The sequence below is a fragment of the Oryzias latipes genome, chromosome 10 (assembly GCF_053564925.1).
Source record: "Oryzias latipes strain Hd-rR chromosome 10, Olatipes_Hd-rR_3.1".
Taxonomy (NCBI): domain Eukaryota; kingdom Metazoa; phylum Chordata; class Actinopteri; order Beloniformes; family Adrianichthyidae; genus Oryzias; species Oryzias latipes.
The window spans coordinates 990,019-1,015,934 of NC_136246.1; the positions used below are offsets into that span (position 1 = coordinate 990,019).

The 25,916-nt window shown below is 40.7% G+C and overlaps 1 protein-coding gene across 4 annotated transcripts in view; it reads right to left on the reverse strand.

The window, feature by feature from the left end:
* Positions 1-736: 736 nt before the first annotated feature.
* The window catches only part of afg2a (AAA ATPase AFG2A), an 86,425-nt gene continuing 61,245 nt past the window's right edge, over positions 737-25,916 (reverse strand). For all 4 annotated transcript variants that reach the window (XM_078953783.1, XM_078953784.1, XM_078953781.1 and 1 more), the window contains exons 15-17: positions 16,074-16,200; positions 14,142-14,306; positions 737-2,996 (exon numbers count right to left, since the gene is read on the reverse strand). In XM_078953783.1, coding sequence (XP_078809909.1) covers positions 2,817-2,996; positions 14,142-14,306; positions 16,074-16,200 — 472 coding nt within the window. In that variant the 3' untranslated portion in view covers positions 737-2,816. The remainder of the gene's footprint in view (positions 2,997-14,141; positions 14,307-16,073; positions 16,201-25,916) is intronic.

Here is a 25,916-nt window from a genome sequence, read left to right on the forward strand (position 1 = left end):
AACTCTCTTTGTAAATTGTGATTTTCTGTTTCCTCCATATTAAACTATACTAAATAAAAAGTTCTTTCAGTATTGTTCTTAAACTACCCAAATGGAAATAAGTTATTGTTTAGAATATAAGCAGATAACTTGAATGTAGCTCACAGTAAAATATATAATTCAGTCAACATGAACTGCCCTTTTAAATCACAGACTTTAAACGTAAGTCAATCCCTTTTTTCCCTTTTTTTTTAAAACAAAAATCAATATACAATATAAACTGTTCACACATCAAACTGAACACATTTTTTTTTAAAATAAATTAAATCAAGGAATAAACAAAGTTATAACAGTCCTTTGCTCAAATGTAACCTTTGTTGTTCTTTTAGAGAGACAAATGTTCTTTAAAGTTGATGTTGTTTCCTTTAACAAGTTCTGATTGGAGCAGTCAATGTTCTTGCTGAAGCTTGACCTTTTCTTTCTCAAGCTGAATAAAATGTTCCATACCTTGTCTGACTGTCACATCAAACTGTTAAGTTAGCTGCGAAATGATTGTCTTGTGGACCCGTAGAATGGTGCTGAGTTGCCTGATGAAGTGTGATCTTCAACGCCTAATGATTAGCAGCACAGCCCCTTGCTTGTCCTCACAACTCCGTGGTGCAGCGTGACCGTGGGATGATGTAGGTGTCAGCTCTTACTGTAGCATTCCAGCCGGACTTGATTCAGACGATGGACTCAATAATAGTAACTGATGGACTATGATGGGGTATTCCAACCCATTTATTTACTCCACAGTCATAGTCACACCGTAAGAGCTGTTCGCCTTCCAGCTAGATGCCAAAAACAAATTACAGCTTTACACAGTTATCCGTCCGTCCTTTTTTGTCTGTTTCCTTTGTTGCCGTAGCATCAGCTGTTAACCGTTTGTTTTTGTTTCTGTTAAACTGACACACTTCACAGAAAAAGCAGAAGTGGAACCTTCACAATAAAAGTCTTCAAAACAAAATACACTTTACAAACATTAACACCTTTTTGTCATTTTCTTTTACATCTTCAACATACTTCTTTTGAAATTAAGGTCATCTTGAATCAAAGGAAATGTTAAACAATAATAAGAAAACAATTAAAATGGGTCTTTTACACTGGTTGTGTTCTGATACGAACTGTGCGACGCCACAGGCGAGGTGGGTTCCTCACATGATTGTGCAGGATCCGCCGACATTGGGAGAGATTCGACTGATGAGGCCGGTCCCACTTCAGCTTGCACAGGTCCAGGAGTATCTGGAGTTGTGGCTGGCACAGCTCCAGGAGCTCCGCAGGTATCTGGCGTTTCAGATGCAGGACTGGATTCAACATCACCCACCAGCTATTGGTAGATAACATCCTCTTCAATCTCTCCCTTTTCCCTTTCATCAACATCAGCATTGGTAGTGATGGGTGGCGGAGCTGGGGGAGGGGTTTCAGATTGGGTGGTAGAATCGCAGTGTAATACAGGCAAGAAAAAGGTAGATGAAAGCTCTCAATAAATGTAAACTAAAATTAAAAAATATAATTAATAAACTCAATTTCACTTATACAACTTATATCGCCATCTCTTTGTGTACTTGGTGATATGAGCGTCATCAGTATCTGTCTGCCAGCTTGTGCTTTAACAGTTGTTGCACATTCCTGACCAGGGCCCTCTCCCCAACATCCAGATCTGCAGCTATGAAACGACATCCCTTCTAAAAGTCTTGGGCTGTTCCAAAATAAGTTAAATTTATCTATAAAAATTAAATCCTTGGCTCCATGTACTTTGGAGCCAAGAATTGAATGTAATAACGCCGCTAAAATGTTCAGAGCCATTTATTAATGGATGGCATGGAGTCAGAAATAAAAATCGATTTAGCGAGGTTATTTAAAGAGTCAAAAAGGGAGGATTTTTTGGTGAGTTCAGATTTATGTATATGCAGTTCATTCACTCCAACATGATCAATAATTTTGTTAATAGTTGGAGAACGTCTTAATTTTAAATTGCGGATAACGTTATAGAGTTGAGAACCCTGTGGTTTATAATTTGTGCACTTAACGCTCAAAGATCCTACTGTGTTCTGCGCCCTCTGGAAACTACTCTCGCGGCATCAAACCATCTTATGCAAGACAAAGCTGTAAGTTTAAATATCGGCAGTAATCTCCATGGCCACTAAATAAGACTGTTGCAGCAAAAATTGATGAATTTGATGGCAGAGCTCTAGGAAACAACTGAACACATCCCGCCGGCGGATCTCCAACAAATTGTTAAGAGCCTGTACATGCCAGCTCTTAGCATCCTGCCTGGCAGGGCTGCTTACTTGTCCATGTCCTTTGCCTACCACTTGATGATCATAAGTGAGCCATCCTTCAGTGTAACCCAGGGGCCACAGGCTGGAGACGACCACAAGGCAAGCCTCCCACCCAATGGCTAGATATGTATCATTGCGGCAAATCTCAAATAAGTTACTGTGGAGAAGACAGAGCTGCTGGCTCAAGATGGACAGCAATGGAAAAAGCTGGTCCACCTGGTTGGAACTACGAATGGAGACAGGTGAGGATGAAAATAATGAGGTGAGGGTGGCCTTCCCTGACTGCACATCTGGATAGATACACACAACAAAATACACATTTTGGTGTTTGTTTTAATGTCAGTTTTTTAAGAATTGGAAAGCAGCATTTGCATATATAGAACAGTTGCAAAAGCTTCCAAGCAGTTTGCAAAATGTCATTTATTTTAGTACACACACAGGAAAATATTTTTTTGCAACTCAACACTGCTAACAAAAACTAGGCAACACCAAAAAACTGAGGGTTCAGTTGTGTAATTAAAATGAGTCCAGTCTGTTGTGCTGATGCTGATAGTTGATATACAACTGGATAAGCGAGTCTGGAACTCTGGGAATCACTATTTTCAGGGCACTTTCAAAGTGTTTGGACTCAATATGCTGAGCTGCGATGTCTTCTTGTAGGGCCAGGAGCGCAGCCTCTCTGCATACTGCCAGTATCTGAGACAAAAACAGATACAGACATTTAGCTGTAGCGTGGAAATCACTTAACTTGGTGAGCAGCAACAGCAAGGAGCTGAAAAGCATCAAAAACAGATTGCTACTTAGTTTTTCAAAGCAAGAGCGGTTTATTATTCTCAAGAAAAATAGCTACAGTCTTCACAATACAATGTCATGATCGATTGTGTCAAATGAAGCAGAATACAACAAGTACAGATACAAGTCCACTTTATGCATGACAAGACCATTGGTACATTTGGTGTTTCAGTGCAAAGATGTACTATAAATCTAGACTAAAACTATTCTAAAAGGCGATTTCTAATCAAATGGTCACATAGTTGTTTTACAACAATTTTACTAAGAAGTTTAAAGGTTAGATCAGAGTTTGGCCTGTAATTAAAACTTGTGGACAAAAGGTAGACTTTGTAAGTCAAGTCTAACTTTGATTCACAACGTTAATTACAGCAACCTTGAATTCAGTGTAAAATAGACTGTTAGTAAAGACATGTTCATTAGATTAAATTAAAAAATAGTGATTAAAGAAAAACTAACCATTTAAACCATTGGTGTTGGAACCAGATCCAAGAGACAAATTGCTCATTGTTGTCATTGAGGACAAAAGTGATGCCCACAAGCAATTGTGGTTCCGAAATTATTAAAGTTGTGATTCCTGTTAAAACTAAATAGCTGATGGTGGATTTCTGCAGGAACTCACATCTGCATTAACTCCAGTAAACATCCTGTGAAAGGAGACTGAGAGAGTACTGTATTTTCACGACCATAAGGCGCACTTAAAAGTCTTACATTTTCTGCAAACTGTAGGGAGCGCCCTACGAAGCCTAATGTGTTGTCGTGGGACGTAGAAGAAGACAGCATGAAAACGGTGGAGGGAAGTGTGGGCGTGAACAATATTGTTCACAATATGGCTGAAGCACAGTTTAAACTGCAGCTACCAGCTACACGGAGGAACATGGGAGCAGCTGCAGAGAATTCAATATGAATAAATCCATGGTTCACAAGTGGAGGAAGCTGGAAAACAAACTCTGACAGAACAGATTGTGCAGCCGAGCTTCCACGGAAAAAGGCGGCTTGATTGATAGATTAAAGATCAGCTTGGAAAAGCTTCTCTGTAGTCACCGTTCAACTAAGGGCAGTAACGCTTACAGAGGAAGCTTTCGACATCCCAGTGAGTCAAACTGTCAAGATGAATGGGAGCAGCGCGGTAGGATATGTACAACAGGGCACGGCTTTTATTGTTGTGGGAGGCAGCGCCGGGCGAGTTACGCCACAGTTTGTGAATGTATTGTAGGAGCTTGGGCTAACGTGTCTGCTTGCAGTGTGTTGTTCGAGCTTTTGCAAAAGCCGGCATCATTCATGAGGAGCCGCACAGTAAGGAGACTGACTCTGTCAATGACGAAAGGGAACCTGGCGTTTTTTATAGAGATTTAGCCCAGCGGTTCACTTCAGATACAGAAAATGAGGACTTTGATAGAATCTTGGATGCTGATTGATTGATGTTAGGTCAAAACTCACTTAATACTCAGGGAGGGGGGAAGCGTATGTGTATATGTAAATTAAAATGGTTGAAAAAAGATAAATCAGGGTGGAAATTGAATATTTGGAAAGTGACTTATAAAATTTAAGAATATTTAAAAAGAAAAATAAGATTCCAAAAATAGGTCAACCGCAACAGGTGAAATTAATTAAACCCACGTCAGCGTGCCTGTGTGCGCATGGTGATTATCGTGTCGCGCAAAAGCCGTGATCACTGATTTGACAGGCGAGCTGAAGGAAGCAGACGTTCGGGCCAACCGTCAGATGAAAGAAAAATCCACCCCAAGGAATCAAAAAAAGTGGAGAGGCAGCCGGTGAGATGCGGAAGTGATCAGGGGTTGATCAGCTGTTTCAGGGGCGCCTTTAGAGATCAGCTGTCTATCGCGTTATCAGTGCACTTTAGACGGGGATTGATTGAAATGTATTTTCTATGTCTGTTTGATTAATTGATCACGGTTCATTGTTGTGTGAAATTTGATCATTTGAAATATGGTATTTTGTTATTTGAAATTAAAGTATAGTTATTTGTAATTTACCGTAATTTCCGGACAATAGAGCGCACCCGATTACAAGCTGCATCCACCCATTTTCACGTATTTAACTTCTTTTGTACATACACAAGCCGCGTCAGTGAACAAGCCGCATTTATTAGTCAACATGGTCAGCCTAATAAATCACGACCTGACTCCTAGACTGAGTGTATTTCATTAGCACACTGTGGGAGGAGACAGCCTTGCCTCAGGCTAATGAATTTGATTACACCCACATCTGCAAAACAGCATGCACCTCTATTCTGTTCACAAGTTCCTCAGTTATGGTTTTTTTATTTTTTATTTTTTAAAGTTTTTTTTTTACTTATTGACAATCTAGGTATCATACATAAAATTACAAACAGTAACCATATAATCAACATTACATCCCTCAGTTATGATGAGGAAATTTACATCCACGATCCCCCATTTACCATGAGTCTTAGAGGCTAAAGGCGGGTCTAACCCGGCTCGCCACCCTGTTTTACGTGTTTAAGAATGAGCAAGGAGCAGCAGTGGATGGAGGGGCGAACGGAAGAGCATCTCTCCTTCCGCTTGTGTCGCGGCAGCATTATGGTAGTAACAGGGCTGGTTAAAAAAACACACGAGTAAAATAAAGCAGCGGCGACTGAAAAGCGCGCGACTGAAAAGCGCGCGCCTCAGCGCGATACGCGCGCCAGCACGGCGCGTGCGTCAGAAGTTTCCTTCCACAACAAACACTGTTGCTCTGCGGACGCCTCTGCGCTCCGCGCTCGCCCCGCGCGCTCCTTGTCTCCCCTTCCTATCTTCTCCGACACCCCTGGCCAGGGCGGCTCCAGGGAGTAGCGCTTCGTCCCCATTGCGCCGGTGGACGGAGCAAATCGTGTCTGTGCAGAGCAATCGGACTTAATACTGTACGTTTTGTGGATGAGGGGCGGATGCTTTGTCACGTGTGGGAGCCATCAGACTGCCATCGGCCCCGCAGCTCTATGTGAACGAGCAGCAGGAGAACATGTCTCCAGCTCACACGGAGGCTGTCAGCTTTTCAATGCAAAATTCCGCTCAGTCCTTAGAAACCGTGAAAAACGAAAAACGAATTTGTGTTTCCAGTCATGTCCCGACAAAATAAAGAACCACAACTTTTCTCAATTTTTTTCACATACAGTCCCTGACAAAAGTCTTGTCGCTTATCCATTTTGTAGAAACAAAAGCGTATAACCTCACTTTTAATGAATCCATTGGTTTTAGAAATGTCTCATATGAAAGCTAAAACCCTCCCAAATTATGTTCAACATACTATAATAAAATTGCTTCACTGAAGAAAGATTGATCATTTAATGAACACAGGTCACATTTTGGCAAGACAAAAGTTTTGTCGCCTACAGAGTAACGTGAAAATTTAACAAATAATTTACTTCAAAAACAAAAATATGTTGCATAACATCAGTGAATTAAGTAGTGCTACTGTGAGATCCATATTTAATATCTTGTATGACTTCCATGAGCTTGAAGGACAGCATCCATGCGGTTTGACAATGATTCATACAATTTATCGATGAGGTCATCAGGAATAGCAAAGAAAGCAGTCTTCCATGCCTCCCAGAGTTCATCAAGATTCTTTGGTTTGGTCTTCCATGCTTCCTCTTTCATTCTACCCCAGACATGCTCAATGATGTTCATGTCTGGTGACTGGGCTGGCCAGTCCTGGAGCACCTTGATCTTCTTCGCCTTGAGGAACTTTGATGTAGAGATGGAAGTATGCGATAGAGCACCATCCTGCTGCAGAATTTGACCCCTTTTATGGTTGGGAATGGAAGAGGTAGCTAATATTTCTTGATATTTTAGGCTATTGATATTACCTTCCACCCTGCAAATGTTTGGCACACGTTTATTACACCTGTGTCACGCAAGACTGAAATCTCATACGAGGACAATGCGCAGATTGTACGTAGCAGCCGTGTGACAAAGCATTCAAAACTGATGCGCTCAGACATTGTTATACAAATACCACACAGCTGCGGGCCCGTTTAGTTCTTGGATTTACTAAAAGGCCTGATTTTTAGGACCACAAGGTCTGTCAGGGCTCATACTGTAAAATCCTATCAGATGCAGAGTTTTCCACATTTTTATGCAAATTGTATTTAAGTTACAAAAAGATGAACTTTTTGTTTTTCAATTAAACTCATGGATGATATTGTGTCTTCGTGCTTTTTAGATAATTGACATCAATCTTAGACACCTGTGATAATTAGTTTGCAAGGTAAGGGCCACATTATTAAGGATATCAACATTTTCAAGCAATATGGGAAAGAAAAAGGGTCTCTGCTGCTGAAAAGTGTGAAATAATCAAATGCCTTAGGTTTTTTTTTTATAGCAGTTACCTTATTGTTAAAAAATAATTAAAAACATTCACACATTTAGTTTGTCATGTGTGAGGGTGGAAGGTAGTTCACATCCGAACCGCAGCTCCGGGAGGCTGTTCTGACATACTGCAAAGATATTCAAACAGAAACTCTCAAAAAACTCACAAGTTCAATGGATGCAAGAATTTTAAAGCTGCTACAAAATAAGGGGTCCAATGTTCAAATGTAACTTGACCTATTAAGATATTTTTGATTAGAATAGCTTTTGATTTCAGGAAATATGACCTCATAATGCATCAAATCCAACAAATGAACATTTTCAGTTCTCAAGAATCTATCAAATGTTGTGGAACTGTTGTGCGTAATATGGAACAGTGACTTTGAAGGTTTTTTATCTTGGAAAAAAATATATATAAATACTGTTATCTTCAGATTTATTCAATAACATTTATTGTCATTAGCATTGAGTATTTAAAAACATCATAGAAAAACAGCATTTGTATAATAATTTGGACCTATTTGTAAAGTGTTCTTCCTTGGGCCCAGTCATTATTCTTGTTCTGCTCCTACATGATCATAACAATAGTCAGGAAAATTGCCACCTTCTCACATCATTTTCAGGTACAAGTGTTCCCTTGTGGGGGTTACGTTATAAAAATAACCCGCACTGGTGAAATCTGCAAGAATTACAGATGTTTTAAGGCTGTAAAACTCCTCACTACACACTACCCCTCACTATACAAAATTTACAATTTTCTCATTTTTAAAACATAGAAAATGGAGTTTATTTTTATAGAATAAACACAAAAACAAAAAGCCCAGTTTAGATCCTAGCAACCTGGGCAACTATAGACCAATATCAAACCTCCCCTTTATTTAAAAAATCCTAGAAAGAGTTTTAGTTAAGCAACTTTACCACCACCTACAGGACAACAGCCACTTTGAAGATTTTTAGTCAGGGTTCAGACCTCACCACAGTACGGAAACTGCACTAGTTAGAACAGGGGTCGGGAACCTTTTTGGCAGTGAGAGCCATAAACGCAACATATTTTTAAATGTAATTTCCAAAGAGCCATACAATAATGTAGTGTCCCTTTCCCACACTGAGGCACGAAGACATAACCTCTTTTAAGGTTCTTTATTCTGGTTACTGCAGACCGCAACAAACGCCGTTCAATTAATTCAGCAAATCCTCAATCTGTCCTGCCAAGACAAGAGAGCATCTCCCAACTTTTTATTCGCTCACTGCTGCAACAGCCCTCCCATTTCCCTTATTCGGACCACAGTTGAACCCCATTGGTCCAAACTACCTAACAACAGGCTGACCGACTGAACTGAGGGCCAATCAAATCTCCGTATGATGCGTTCAATGAACTCCAGAATTTATAACGCGGCCCAACAGCCACCCAGTTAAACTCAGTCCACTACAATATGTTTAAAACTAAATATACAAGTGAATGTGTGCATTTGATGTAATTTCAACATTTTGTCAAGTCTGTGGATTCTTTTTAATAACATTGTTATGCTGTTGCTACTAAATGATGAGTCCTGGTAGTTTTGCTGATGGTCTAGTCTAATTGATACGTGGTGAGTTTCTGCCTCATGCAGGCGTTGAGACTTCCATCCATTAAACGTGATCGTAGGTTGGTCTGAATGTTCTGTAGATGTGAGAAAGACTGCTCACATACAGATGCGGAGCCAAACACACACTCACGCTGCAGTGAGTGACGGGCAGCGGGTTTACGATTTTACAATCCCTGCGCGATTCACCATGCCGCCTGTACCCACAACCCCCCACCCTCTGCTTTCTTCCTCACACATCCCATCCCCGCAACTGCGCGCTTTTTCTCAGAGACGGGAGTGCGCAGTTTTAGGCACAGCAATTCACAGGTTTCCGGCTGGTACAAACTCTGTGAAATAATAGATAATAGTAAACTGATAGTGCTGGCGCAGATTTTTCTCTCCAAGCACTGCTACTAATGCGCGCCCCTCTGGCATCGGATCGCGCCCGAGAAGGACTGGTCTAATGAAAAAAAAAAAAAGTATAATTAAAGATTTGTCTGCGAGCCACATGTGACCATCAAAAGAGCCATAGGTTCCCGACCCCTGAGTTAGAGTCTCTAACGACTTATTATTGGCCCCAGAAAAGGGGCTACTCTCTATTCTGGTCCTGTTAGACCTCAGTGCAGCCTATCCTGCCTTACCACCCAAACAGAACACTTCACTCAATAAATGCAGGACTGCTTGTGGTTCCTAGAATTAGTAAAAGTACAGTTAGAGGTAGAGCGTGTAGCCACCAAGCCCCTGTTTTATAGAATAAACCCCCAGCTCATGGAAGAGTGGCGGACACAGTTTCTACATTCAAAGTTGGGCTCAAAACAATCCTCTTTGGACAGGCTTATTGCCAGACTAGCGTGTAATCAGAGAATATTTAACTCACTGTTAATATGTTTCCTGCCTAAATCTTAACCCATCTTTGACATGACTTGACCTGACCCGACTTTTCCTGTCCAACAGCTGGGCAGGCAGATGAGAACTGAGGGCCTCTTGTGTTGGACATATTTTACTTTAACAAGAGGGGTTATTAATCTTCAGACAAACCAAAGGTATGTCTGAATAAACCCCTTTTGTAATTGAGGCCAAACTTTATTAATTTCAACCATGTTTAAAAATCTTTGGTGTTGGACCGGACGGAAAAGGAAAGAAGGGAAGAAGAGAGAGGGATGTTAGAGAGAGGGGGGGGGGGGGGTAGGAGGGTGATAATAGGAGGGGGGGGGGATAAGACCATGAAGCAGCATAAAGCAACAAGTTTACTGGTTTTTTTATCATTACGGTAAGGTTCAAATGTAGTACAAAAAGGGCGGGGCCTGTCCACACACACACTCAAATGTAATCAACACACCTGCTAGCTGCAAAAATGTCCACATGTCAACATGTCTACATGTACAAAAAACAGATAGTGTTCACACACGCATACTTATGCCTTAAAACCAACTAGTGTGAAATATTTCATTCATTCTATCATGCAAACTATTAGTGCAAAGGTGAGCTAACACCTGTGCTCAGGTGAGTGTTTATGTTCTTCTAAAATGGATGGTGGAACGTGAAAAGAAGGAAGGAGAGTGCCCAGCCATGACACGAATATTTTCAAGGGACCTCCAGATCCCCCCTGCACTAAAACCTATCCACGATCGTACCCAAAGACAACTAACGAGTCTCCCCTCTATGCCCCCAGCCCCCTGACTCCATCTGGATGAATCTCATCTGTTGGATTTGTAAATATGTAGTTGTAGGGTTTGATAAGTTAATTCTTTTCTATGAGTTCTGGTAAATCGCCTGTCCGTCCTGGGGGAGGATCCCTCCTTCATGTGGACACCCCTGAGGTTACTTTGTTTTTTCCGGAAACCGATTTTTTTAGGAGTTTTTCCTTACTGCGTAGGAGGGTCTAAGGGCGGGGATGTCCAGCTTAGTTAAGTTATTTCAGTTTAGAATCTTTCTATTGAATGGTGTGTTTTCCAAATCCTTTTGATTTTATGTTTTACCTTACATCTATCCGCACAAATCCCATCGAGAAGACTGTTGTTGTGATTTTTGGCTATACAATTAAAATTGAATTGAATTGATCGCCATCAAAGACTTAAGTAACTTTAGTAAACTAAAGAATTCTGTTGAAGAAACATAGGACAGAGACAAGATCTCCAAAAAAATAAAACATGTAAAATTGTGCTAATAAAATGCTGAAACAGCGAGACTGCAAAAGGTCAACCGTGAAATCAGCAAGAGAACGATGTAATGCGAATCCAAATGGTTTGTTCGCGATCTTGTTAGCGATTTCCTAATTATTACAACACATTCTCTGTAACATTCCTCCTCTCTGCCATCTCCCTTTTGCCGCTAAATCATATTAACACTTTATTCCTGCGCCTCAAAGAGGAACAACTTTCACTTTAGAGATGACCAACTTCTGCTTCCAGTAGTAGAACTCTATCTGCCATCTTGTCTGCTGCTGGGTAGCTCTCCAACACCCTGCCTACCCCACCTAGGTGCCCCCCTCAAATGACAGCACCTTCTCAGCATGGTGCCAGAAAGTCCTAACCCCAGTCAAGTGCCTGTAGAGTTGGTGCTTCCAGTTGTTTAGCATTTGGTTAAAATGTTATGCAAGATGTAAGGACGAATGACATTAAATTCTAGTGTAGAGACAGTTGCAGTTCTACACTGAATTACTCCCCAGGCGAGACCCCCACCCTCAACCCCATCAAAGGTTCACAACAGAATTTTGTCTGTACATGTCAATGACCAATGTTCTAACGCGATTACAATGGAGAACAATGATACAAAATATGTTTAACACAATTCTGCACTGCATTATAACAGTTATCAGAAATAATATAAAAAAACTACAAAAAACATTGGATGGTTAAATAAGGTTTTGTCACCATAAAGCTAAAGTAAATCGTAAATATTCATTTTTAAAACTACCTACAAATTTATGAAAATTCCATTGCCTTATTATAGATCCCAGTATGAAATACGTAAAAAATAAGCTTCATACATGCAGGCTGACAATTAACCCACTTTAACTATTAAAATCCCCAGTTAACTGGTAAAGAAATATTTGAAATGTTAAGGCTGCCACAAAGGATTATTAAAGTAATCTTCTTCTCTTTCGGCTTTTCCCATCAGGGGTCGCCACAGCGAATCATCGTTTTCCACCTCACTCTATCATGGACATCTTCTACCCTAACATTAGCCAACTTCATGTCCTCTGTTAAGACATCCATGTATCTCCTCTTTGGCCGTCCTCTTGCCCTCCTGCCAGGCAGCTCCATCTCCAACATCCTTCTACCAATATATCCACTATCCCTCCTCTGAACATGTCCAAACCATCTTAGTCTGGCTTCTCTGACTTTGTCGCTAACACAGGCAACATGAGCCGTCCCTCTGATGTACTCGTTCCTTATCCTGTCTAACCTGGTCACTCCTAAGGAGAACCTCAACATCTTCATATCCGCTACCTCCATATCAGCGTCTTGTCTCTGTCTCACTGCTACCGTCTCTAACCCATAGAGCAGAGCTGGTCTCACCACTGTCTTGTACACCTTTCCTTTGAGTCTTGCTGACACTCTTCTGTCACACAACACTCCTGACACTTTCCTCCACCCGCTCCAACCTGCCTGCACTCGCCTCTTCACCTCTTTTCCACACTCCCCATCACACTGAACTGTTGACCCCAAGTACTTATACTCCTGCACCTTCTTCACCTCAGCCCCCTGTAACCTAACGCTTCTACCTTGATCCCTCTCGTTCAGACACATGTATACTGTCTTACTACGACTTATGAAAAGTTATTTGTCCCATCTTATTGCAGCAGCAGCATCCTGTATAACCATCAAAGCTTTCTCAAAATTTTACGAACTACTCGAACAATAAAACCTTAGTGTTACAGCAGTCACGAGTCATGATGTAATGAGGGTTACCACTAATGTTACATACAGCTGTCAATGCAAGTAAAGGTATAGCAAAAATTTTAGAAGAAAATAAGATTGTGTCAGAATTCCTTCACTATTTACTACTTGTTGCACTATATAGTGCGTTTGCCATGTTGTAGTGCTCTCTGAATCAACAATTCCAAAATCAAGTGCACTAAAAACTTCTTAGAAGTCTCTGAGAAAAAACAATGTGTATCAATGCTCACTAGAATGGCAAGTATAGACCACAATGCATTGCGCCATAACATCATCGTCCACAGTAGAACACAGATACTCACCTGAGAACAGGTACCTGGTCTCCTTTGTTCAGAAGAAAAATTTGTATGCATGATGGTTGCCTTATGCTCGATATGTCTATGCATTTATGTAAGTGCGACATATATGAATTAGCCAATCTTTTTCTGTACTGAGTATGTGTCAGAAATAATGTACGTTAAGAGTTTGCTTTCATCAGGTATGTTACAGTTTTTGAGTGTGTGTGGATGATAGTTCCTATGGACAGGTACAGCCCTTTTGGTAAACATCTACATCGAAAAGTTATAATGAATAACCTCGAGCAACTTGTTGGCTCTTATCATTGTAATCTTACCCCTTCCTATGTGTTTCTTTAATCATCCTCCAATTTCTTGCCCACCTTTTTACTTTCATGTACCCTTATCCCCACTTTCTATTTTCCTGCTCTCTATTCTCTCCTCCATCAGATCCAAAAAGAAATAAAATGAAAATAAAGCAAAGTCTAAAAGACAAAAGAAGTTGACAAAAATATACATCTTGTGCTAAATAAACTCTATTGTAACATTAACATCTGTCCAACACGAGAGTGTTGACTGTTTGCTCAGGTGCTGGACCAACAACTAACTTTAGCTGCTATTTACCAATTAAATTGTAAGCTAGTGTAGCTAATGTGGCTAAAGCATCTTTTCATGAAACCTAATCAGCAATTTAAGACAGGTACAAGATATTTTCTATCTTTAGAAATCCCTGGCTTTTAAAGTTGTAATTTTTAACAAAACTACACTAATATGAATGTTTTCTTAGTGCCAAGTAACAAGTAGATTCCCTGTTTGCGACAACAGAGGTGATCACATAAATGTGTACTACATTTTGAAACGAGAAGAAAATATTTAGTCCTCTCATAAATATAGAAAGCAAAAACAATGGTAAAATCCTCTGTTTGTTTATCCCTAATTTAACCATACAAAACGAGGATTCTGTATAAACACAACTCACCTCTGCTCCTGAATACTTGTTGGTTTGAGCCACCAAATCATCAAGAGACACGTTGTTTGCCACAGGGATACTACGAAACTGCAAAGAAAATATCTCCTGTCGCGTCAGAGCATCTGGAAGAGGGACATAGATGATCCGATCAAGGCGCCCGGGACGCATCAGAGCCTGTAGGACAGAAGGAGAAGAGTGTCTGAAGGAATGTGGTGAATTGAAATAAAATAAAACTAAAGAAACAGGATGAATTACATGTTCTACAAACAATATATTTGATTTTAATTATGTTTGGGGGCGGGGGCCTGGGCTTGCTCCTGGGAAGGGCTCTTTCTTGGTTCCTCTCTCTTTGTGTGGGTGGGTGGGGGGATTGGGTCTAGCAGCGATGGGACCCTTAAGGCCCGTACACACCGGGACGAATATTCGCCAGGCGTTATTCGCCAGCGTTTTTCGCCACGTTTTTTGTGTTCACACCCAGGCGATTTTCGCTGACGATGAGTGGAGTGAACATGCAATTTCATTCCCTGACATTAGATGGCGCTCAATGTAAAACAGAAATACTCCTGTACACAAGGTGGCGCTGCGCAACTTTACGCTTCTGAAAGTCGCTTTTCACTCAGAAGAAGAGAGCAAGTATTTACACGCTTGTCAGAATCAAACAAAGAAAACATGAATATTTCAAGCACCAGTTGCTCCAACTGGTGCTTGGTTCGGGGATATTTTAGAATGTCCGTCATTATTGCTTCGCGGCTGTGTGTAGACGCTACTTGGCGTCTATCTTCTTCGCTGGTATGTGTGCTCAGCAAGGCAGTTTTGTGTTTGAGCGCCCCCAAGTTGTGTTTTACTGTAACTTCAGAAGCTCCAGACACGTGAGCAAAAGCGCCATTCTCATTGGTCGAGTAGATTTCGACGCGACGCGTCGAAAAAAAAAAACGAACCCGAGGCGTTTTTTTTTTTGACGCTTTAACGCCTGGCGTTTTTTCGCGTCGGTGTGCACACTCTGGTTGGTGCCCTTTGTTTAGTCACGAGGCGTTAAACGTCGGCGAAAATCGCCGGCGAAATTCGTCCCGGTGTGAACAGGCCTTTAGGCTCTAGAGACCTTTTGCCCAATATTGGGGAGGCTGGGGGACTCTTGTTTCACCAACTCGGGGCCAGTCCACTTGGGCTTTACATCTTCTACGACCCACAACTACACATTAGGCGCACCGGCTCATTGGGCGCCCCCTGCTTGCAGAAGAAAATTTATGACTTTAAAGTGCGCCTTATACCCGTGAAAATACGGTACTCTTAGTTGTCCCTAGGGGTGAATGTAAGTGTGCATGGGTGTGTGATTTGTGGCCCCTGTGACGGACAGGCGACCTGCCTCCGCCCGCAAGTGGCAGGGATAGGCTCTGGCAGCCCCGTGACCCGGAAAGGGAACAAACACATTAGAAGATGAAAAAGTCATGAAGATAAAAATAAAGAACAAGTGATCCATGCAGTTCTGCAAGGTCACTTGGGGGTGTGGGCTGATCATCCAGTCTCTGCTTCAGCTGGTTCCAGACGTGCTCTATGGAGTTCAGGTCAGGGGACATTGCTGCCCATAACCTGACTTACTGGTATTAGCTACAAAATGTTGAAATTAATGCCACATTTAAAAAGCTGTTCTTATAGAATTTTTTGCTTTTGGCCCATTACATCTTCTTGGTAATTCTAATTTTTTTCATCATATTTTTTCTTTATCACAAGTCATTAAAGTTTTCCATGTTGTATTGGTTTTTATTTTTGTAATTTTTTTGTGGGAAATAAATAAACACATGTAACTTTTGCAGCAACAGGAATTATAACACAATATCCCTTATGAGACTGCATAACAAGCACATAAAGTCTTACTCAGGATATGAGAATCTGTAAAATATTTGAATATTAGCAGCCATGGGAACTTATTCAGAGTCTGGTTACCTTATCAATCATGTCAGGCCGGTTGGTAGCAGCCAATACTGTGACATCTCTGAGCTGCTCAATGCCATCAATCTCTGTCAAGAGCTGAGCAAGGACCCGGTCACCAACACCTTTTAAACCTGTGGCACTACATAAATGAGAACAAAAAATTAATGAAACATAGACCAGTAATGACAATAAGTTGTGGATAAATGGTTGAAAGACATATGTGACAGCAAGATGGAAAATAGATGATTGGTGTAAGAGGAAACTACAATTGCTGCTGTTCACATCAAAACAGTAATTAAACAAACAAAAAAACACATAAAAGGGTTTTTATGCAAAAAACAACAAACTGATAAAGGGCCAATTTGTCTCAAACAGCAACAAGTCAACAAACTAGGAAATACAGAAACGGTTTCACAAATCTACGCACTCCGGTTCACAATTGTTTATTTATACAAAGTTGCAATACAAATTCACAAAACCACAAGAATAGTTTTACAAATGCTCACAATCTGGTTCACAACTGCACATTTTCTGTTTTACACATATCATTTTGAGGTACACATGTAATATAAACTCGCAGATCAAACAAATTGCAGAATGTGCATTTACGAACTGCTTCTCATTTGTAAATATCTCTGCATTTGTGAGAGAAATCTGTGCGGTGAATATTGATACTTCTCTAACATGCCAGGTCAACAAATGTCATCATTGGTTAATTAATCTCTCAATCAAATTTATCAGCTAACCAGGGTTGTTCGCTTTCAACCAACTGTTTGAATCCGTGTATCATTCCTTCATCCATTTTTCAAGTTAAACTTGACAATGAAAAATAAAAAAAAATAGTGCTTTATTTATTTTTCTTTTTGTTGTAAGTACTGCTTTATTTGATAATTAATTTCTGAACTACTAAGGACAGAAGCCCCTAATGAGGCGAGCGCCTAGTGACCAGGGCTCTCCCCATGGATCCTGGTCGGGCCCAGCCCGAAGGAATGACGTGGGATCACTCTCCCATAGGCCCCATGGGCCCATAGGAGACCTCAAAAGGGGCCGGTGCAATGTGGTTTGGGTGGCAGTCAAAAGCGGGGGCCTCAGCGACCCAAACCCCAATGATGGAATTTGCCTGTTATTGCCAACGAGGGCAATAACAGTGGCACCTGGGGGGCGTGATTGGTACGAATGGCCTCCCTAATCTGAACCAGAGCTGTGTTTTTTTGTTGTTTGGACTTTGGAGTGAAGCTGAAGTCATTGAGGTAGTCAATAAGCCCCTATGTGGCAAGGTTCCGGGAGTGGACAAAGCACGCCCTGAGTACCTCAAGTTTCTGGATGCTGTGGGAGTGTCTTGGCTGACACGTCTCTGCAGCATCACGTGACACTCGGGAACTATACCACTGGAATAGCAGAGACGGGTGGTGGTTCCCCTTTTTAAGAAGAGGGACTGGAGTGTGCGTTCCAACTAACGGGGAATCGAACTCCTCAGCCGCTTAGCCAGAGCCACTGCGGGTGCAAGTGATGTAGGCGCGATCGCTCCATCTCCATGGGCTCAGCGACCTACTGGCAACCTGTCCAGGTCCAGCCTTAGCTGGGACAGTCTGCAGCAATCCTGCGGCCCCAGCTGTTTCACCCTTGTGCTATGTTAGATGACTCCACCCTTACATTGACGTGTTCTCCCTACCATGACAAAGGTGGATACAGGTGGAAAGATTTCATGTAATCCATGGACACCAGTGAAGATCACAAATCATTGAAGAAAAAAGGTTCAGAGCACTGTCTAGTGCAGGGGTCGGCAACCTTTTTTCCTCAAAGAGCCATTTGGGACCGCCCCTAAAGAAAAGAAAGCACCCGGAGCCACAACCCGTTTTGACATCATTATATATATAATGCATGTATATATTTTATCAATTATTATCCCGTGTATGCGTGGGTTCTCTCCGGGATCTCCGGCTTCCTCCCACTGTCCAAAAACATGCTTCATAGGTTAATTGGCAACTCTAAATTGTCCATATGTGTGAGTGTGAGAGTGCATGGGTGTGTGATAGTGGACGTTCTACCCTCCGACAGACTGGCGACCTGTCCAGGGCATCCCCTGCCTACGCCCAAGTAGCCGGGATAGGCTCCGGCAGCCCCGTGACCCCGAAAGGGACAAAGCGGTACAGAAAATGAAATGAATGAATATTTTATCAAGGGTGCTCATTACGTCAATCTTCAAGGACATGAGTGTAGATCGCGGGCCAGAAAAAATAAAAAAGTACTTCTTAAAAATCCACCAGCCAATCAAAATCCTCACTGAGAAGTACGGGACTTGATTGACATGTAGATTGGCCAATCGGACATCCTCTGAAACATACATCACTGCAAATGCACATTGTGTTCTTAAAAGGATGATACCGCGGTCGCGTTGGGAGGAGCCACCAGCTGAAGTTATGGTCTGATCGCTGCATGCGATGCGATGTGTTTATCAATGCATGGTAGACACTGAGAATGTGGAGAGATCAGGTTTATTATTTTGAAGAGTTCTACTTGGTAATAATGTTTCCATGTTTGGGTTTATAAAATCATCCCAGAGAAAGTCTCTGCTTCAACTCCCGCAGGGAAAGCTGCGTCTCAATCTGATGCCCGTGTTTGCATCTCTCTGACAGAGTTTGAAGCCAAAGCCCCTCCTCCGCCTCTCCACCTGCTTTTCCTCTCTACCTGTTCACCTGTTCACATCCTCTGCAGCTGAGTCCTACACAGAGAGCGCAAAATACGATAGTCGGGGCGCTCCAGCGCCGCACAAGGATGAAAGAGCCGGACGCAGGTTATAGCGGGGATAGAGCGGGTTAAGCAAATGAATGGAAGAAGGAGGCCCACTGAAGAAATATTCAATATTGTACACATTCTATTATTAGTCTGAACTATCTTTTATTTAGAAAAATATTTTATTTTGCTAAATCAGTCCAGTGCGGAAAAAAACATCAACAAAAGTTATGTTGGGCAGTTTTTGGCTGGGTCTGGCGGTTTTCAGATGACTTTTGGGCTGGAAAACTGTGACTCTATCTGGCAACACTGGCGCAAACTCTCTGTCATCAGCGAGTTGCTCTCTGCCCCGCGGCACGTCAAGTTCCCGGCAGAAGATCACTCCGGAACGCGTGTGTCCTCCTGCTATCAGCCCGCCCAATAAATACCAGCTCATTTAGGAAGCTGGTTTTGACGTGGTACGGAGCCAGCAGATGAACAAACTAAAATAAAATGTAATTATTATAAAATACTCATTATTTTCCAAAGTCACAGGGAGCCACAACAAAAGGATGAAAGAGCCACATGTGGCTCCGGAGCCATGGGTTGCCGACCCCTGGTCTAGTGGGCCTAGATGACCCAACTCCCACTGTTAAAGTGCCTAGGATAGCACAAGGGTTAAGAAAATTTATGAAAGTTCAGGACAAGAACCCGTGCTTTGACCAGCCATATTGGATTTGCATTCTACCCACCAAAGACCCACCTTTTTAATCTAGCTTTTATGTGACTTGTGCAACTGCTTAATGCTTTTTCTCTATGTATTTTTTTATTATTACATTCATGACATTTAAGGCTATGTTTTAATAATTGGTTGAATGCTGTAAAGCATTCAACCCTTTGTTTTCCTGTTTCTATTTCTATATTCTTCTTCTTCTTCACGCTATCTTCCGACGTTTTTCTGCACTTAACTCCTTCTACAATTTTTAACCTATTTTAACCATTCAACTTTTAAAATGTTCAGCTCTTTCAGCTTATTCCTGCTATGACTTTTGGTTTTTCAAATCCTTAAACTTTTTAAGATATTCCAGGTTTTCCGGGAATTTTTGCCCTATTAAAATACATAGGGAAGTTATGGTGCATGAGGTGGCCGGTTCAAGACCCCGTTCGGACACTTCAAATTTTTTAACCATTCAACTATTAAAATATTAAACTCGACTTCCGGTTATGGCGACCACCTGAGCAGACGCAATAGTCACTGCTCTGCTATCCCGACACTTAAATCCTGCGAAAATACTCCAATCTCCCCCAAAACTTAGGTAAAGGGGTTTGAGAACATAAAAGGAATGCCGAGGGGCAACAAACAAAGGCCGGATACCAACAACCAGCCAAAGCTGACGGACTTTCAAACTCGGAGCAGTTCCCAAAGAACTGAGGCTGGCGACATGGCTGAAGGTAAAGGAGAACGGAACCCGGAGTTGGAGAGATCCAAAGCTGTTGAGATCCTGGCTGCCATTGGAGCTATGAGGGATGAGTTCACAACTCGTTTTGATGGAATCGGGACCGCAATCGGAGATATAAAAAAAGAAATGAGTGAGTTCACAGAACGAATCTCGCAAGTGGAGATGCGCACATCACGTGCAGAAGAGGATGTCTCCAGCCTACAGGCCAAAGTGAGCGCGCTGGAGTCCAAACAAAGAGGGATGGAAGACAAACTCCTGGACTTGGAAACCAGATCCAGACAAAATAATCTGAGGCTGGTCGGGCTGCCGGAGGGGGCCGAAGGAGAACACCCGAACACATTCCTGGAGAAGTGGATCCCGGAGGCATTAAATATGCAGGCGCAAGGAGCGACGGTGAAGATCGAGCGAGCACACCGGGTCGGACCAGCGAGGGAACCTGGAGCGCCACCGAGAACATTAATAATGAAGTTCGCCGATTACAGGGAGAAGCAAGCGGTTGCAGTGGCAGCAAAAAACAGCAAAGACATAAAATATAAAGGAAAACTGGTTCGATTTTTCCCGGATTTAGCCACGGGGCTTCACCAGCTGAGGAAGCAGTTTGACCCGGTGCGCCGGGAGCTGCGTAACCGGGGCATTCGGCACGGGCTGATTCATCCTGCAAAACTGCTGGTGACCTACAAAGATCGCACCCACACCTTCAAAAGTCCAGCTGAAGCACAGAAGTTTGTCGAGAATATCCAGGAGGACACAGCGTAAATATATACCCACGGAGATGTCATATATGTGTATTATTATTTAGTGAATAAGCAAGTAATATCGGGGATACCTTTAAAGTTTGTGGCAACAGTTAACGGGGGAGGGAAAGATCATGTTGATAATGAAGATAAGTGGAAAATAATCAGTGAATAAATCTGTTAGAGAACATTTCAGGGTAGAGAATGGAGTGTTACTACACGAGATAGCACCAGTGTTCAAACAAAGACGATGGTGAGTGGAGGGACCGATCCTCGCAGGCGTGGAACGGTCCAAGGCGATAACGGGAGACGACTTTCAGGGGGGAGGGGGAGGGTTTTCTTATTTAAACAAAGGGAAAGGGGATTTGTTTTGATGCATGTTCAAGCATCCAGGGTTTTCTGTGCCTCTCTACAAAAAAGTGTCAAGTTAATATGTATGTCGTAGTTGAAAATGACACAAGAAGTAAAAATTAAGTTTGTTTCTTGGAACTGCAGAGGTCTTCAAAATCCAAACAAAGTTAAACAAGTCATGAACAGAATAAAAGATATGGATGGTCAGGTGGTATTTCTGCAGGAAACTCATCTTCTTGATAAAGATTTGAAAAGTATTAAAAGAAGATGGCAAGGCAGTGTATTTACAGCCCCATTTTCCTCTAATGCAAGAGGAGTTGTGATATTAATCCGTAATACAGTTCCCTTTCAAGTAAAAAATATAATAAAAGATAAATGGGGAAGATATCTAATCATTCAAGGTCAATTACTTTCAGAGGATTTATGTTTTGTAAATGCTTATGGCCCTAACATAGATGATGCTAATTTTTTTGAGGATGTTTTTCTTACAATAGCAGCACTCACAGGACAATATATCATAGCAGGTGACTTTAACTGTACTCTAGACCCTAAAATAGACAGATCAACAGGAACAGATCAATCTCACAATAAATGCAGAACGGTTATTCAAGGTTATATTAAAGAGTTGAACTTACTAGACATATGGAGAGAATTAAATCTTAATGATAAGGGCTACTCCTGCTACTCTAGTAAATATAAGACATTTTCCAGGATTGATTATTTCCTAATCTCTTTAGAATTATGTCATAAAATTAACAGGTGTTTTTATGAGTCCATTGTGATCTCAGACCATGCTCCATGTTGTTTAGTATATATGGATAAAAATATTATTAAAGACCCACCCCGGTGGCATTTCCAGCATAAATGGTTACAGGACAAAGAATTTATCAAATATATAGGAAAACATATTGGTGAGTATTTCAAATTAAATACGGCGCAGACGTCTGCATGTATAAGATGGGAAGCTTTCAAAGCGGTTCTTAGAGGTCACATCATTAGCTATACAGGTTCAAAATCAAAAAAGTGGAGAGGGGAGAGACAACAGTTGGAACACAAGATTAAAACGCTTCAGGAAAAGGTCAACAAAGAAAATAATTTGCAACTGATAAACGAGTTAGCAACTTTAAGAGCAGAATATAATAAACAATCAGCTGGTCGAGCAGCAGCAAGTCTCTTAAGGCTGAAACAATCCTTCTATGATCAAGGTGACAAGGCAGGGAAACTGCTGGCTTGGCAGATAAAACAATTGGAGTTTAAAACACCAATAACATCTATTATATCAAATGACACAACTCTTGTAAATCCCACTGAAATTAATGAAGCATTTAGAGAATACTATAGTGAGTTATACAATGCAGAAGAGAAAACAAATACTGAAAACATAAACAATTTCTTAGATCAGTTAACCATTCCACCTATATCTGATGACAAAAGAGAGGCTTTAAATCTGGAAATCAGCAAAGAGGAGATTGGACATGCTATTGATAGTCTCAAATCAGGAAAAAAAGCAGGTCCAGATGGTCTCCCAGTTGACTTGTATAAAGAATTTAAAAATAAACTAATAACACCCATATTTGAAATGCTCCAAGAAGCATTTAGAAATAACAATCTCCCCCCATCAATGAACAGTGCGTTGATAATTCTATTACCTAAACCAGGAAAACCCTCAAATAAATGTGAAAATTTTAGACCAATAAGTTTGTTAAACGCTGACCTTAAAATAATCTGTAAACTCTTGGCAACACGACTACAGAATGTGTTGCCAAGCATTATTGATAGAGACCAAAATGGCTTTATATCTGGAAGGCAAGGATTTCACAACGTGAGAAGGGTTTTAAATATTATTCATTATAACACAAATAAAGCAGAAACAGGTTTATTGGCACTAGATGCTGAAAAGGCCTTTGATAAGGTCCATTGGCCTTTTCTCTTTAAGGTTATGGACAAATTTGGATGTGGAACCAACTTTAAAATGTGGGTCCAGATCATATATAAAAATGCCAAGGCAAAAATCTTGACTAACAGGAACACTTCACAGTCAATAAACATAACAAAAGGCTGCAGGCAGGGGTGTCCATTGTCACCTTTGCTATTCACAATGGCAATCGAACCACTAGCAGTAGCAATACGATCCCACACTGGGCTACATGGAATCACGGTGGGTTCAGTTGAACACAAAATAGCTTTATATGCAGATGATGTGATTGTGTTTCTCTCTCAATTAAGAAAATCAATACCTTCTTTAATGGAAATTATCAGAAAATATGGTGATGTCTCTGGATACAGGGTTAACCAAACAAAATCCTCTATTTTATTACTTAATGAAGAAGAAAGAAAAAATCCAACTTCTGAAATTATCCAATTTAATGTAGTTGACAATTTCAAATATCTGGGAATTAACATCAGACCAAGACTAGAACAGGTAGTAGAATCAAATTATGATCCTTTAATGGAAAAGATAAACAGCTCCATAGAGAAATGGATGACACTACCAATTTCAATAATGGGAAGAATAAATATATTAAAGATGAGTGTACTCCCAAAACTGATTTATCTTTTTCAAAACATACCCCTGCCACCACCTCTAGACTTATTTTCAAAACTAAAGAAACTTTTCGCCAGGTTTATATGGAACAACAAAAAAGCAAGACTCCGTCTGACGTTACTATATCTTCCCTTTGACAGAGGAGGACTAAAAAGTCCAAACATTGAATGGTACCACTGGGCTGCACAGATTAGATCTATAATGTTTCATTTTACAGTCAAAAATACACCTCATTGGGTTGAAATGGAATCCCATGATCTAAAGCTGCCCCTCCCATTATTTCTTAAGTCAAACACCTCAAAAAAGCTGCGCAAAGAGACAAAGAACCCAATTCTTAAACACATGATACACATATGGTTCAGAGTCTTAAATTACATGAACCAAACTCAACCACTATCACAATACAGCCCAATTTGGGGGAACAAATTCTTCACCCCAGGTAGAGCGGATGCCACCTTTAAAATATGGGCAGCAAAGGGTCTTTCCGCCATCCGGGACTTATATTCTCCAGATTCTGATATCATGATGTCATTTGAAGAATTAAAAAATAAATATGAGTTAAGCAAAAAACATTTTTATAAATTTCTCCAGGTCAGAAACTTTGTTAGGAAAACACAGAAGACCCTCAATAAACCACCAAGCTCAATTTTAGAAAAGTTCATGGTGAGAGACAGTTCCAAAAAAGGTGCAATTTCTGAATTTTATAATCTGTTTTTGTCAAATTCAAATGAAAGTTCACAATACAAAGTAAATGCTTGGAAAGAAGATCTCCAAAAACAAATTACAAATGAGGAATGGGAGGCTGCTTGTGCTGGAGCTCAAAAAGTGTCAATTAACTCGAGACTAAAATTAACACAATACAAATGGTTGATGCGTACATATGTAACACCAGCGGATTTAAATAAATATAACAGAAATATACCAGATGTTTGCTCCAAATGTATGGAAATGAAAGGAACATTCTTCCACTGTACTTGGGAATGCAAATGTATACAAACTTTTTGGGAAGAGGTGAAAGTCACAATAGAGAAAATTACTTTAAAACAGATCCCACTGGAGCCAAAGCTTTTCTTATTAGGTATATTTCCTAAAATACATCACTACAACAAAGGTGAGAGGGCGTTTATAAATCTCAGCTTGATTCATGCTAAAATGTGTATTGCTAAACGCTGGAAAAACACTCACAGTCCAAGCATAAACCAATGGTTCCAACAAATGCTGTCAGGGGTCCCTTTAGAAAGAATTACATATATTTTGAAAGACAAAGTAGAAGAATTTGAAAATATATGGCAACCTTTCATACACTTTGTAAAGAATATGGATCCTCTGGAATAGAATGTTGATTGTTAATTTTGGATGGTACACAGACCTCTGTTTTTTAATTTTTATTTATTATTTTTTCTTCTCTTAATTTTAAGTGTGTTAAGGTTATATTCTTCATTTTGTCAATATCCAAGGAGAGGCACTCTTGTTCTTGGGGTGGGGAGGCGGGGGGGGGGGGGGGGGGGGGGGGTTAAAAAAGACTGTGAATAAGAGAAAGCATTACCTAAAAACTGTTGATAAAGTTGCAATTTTTGTAATGGCTGACTCAAGTGAAATTTATAATTGTAAATTGTGTTTCTGTATTTTTATGACTTTGAAAATTCAATAAAAAGAATGTGGCAAAAAAAAAAATATTAAACTCTTTCAACTCATTTCAGCTATGACTTTTGGACCTTCAAATCCTTCAACTTTTCAAGATATTCCAGGATTTTCCAATATTCTTCTCCATTAAAATACATAGAGACTCCTTAAAACCTTTATTTCTTTCAAACATTACAACTTCAACATGCCTTTAGCTAGAAACACCGTTCAAACATTAAACTGTTCACAAGATTTTGGACTTCAAAATAAGTTTTGAAATTATTATGGGATGGCAACACCAACTACGCTTTGGCTGCCATTTTGTGCCTAAAATTGAGGCTATTTTAAACTTCAGTTTCTATTCTATTTTAACCATTCCACTATTAAAATGTTCAACTCTTTAAGCTTAATCCTTTCAGCCATAACTTTT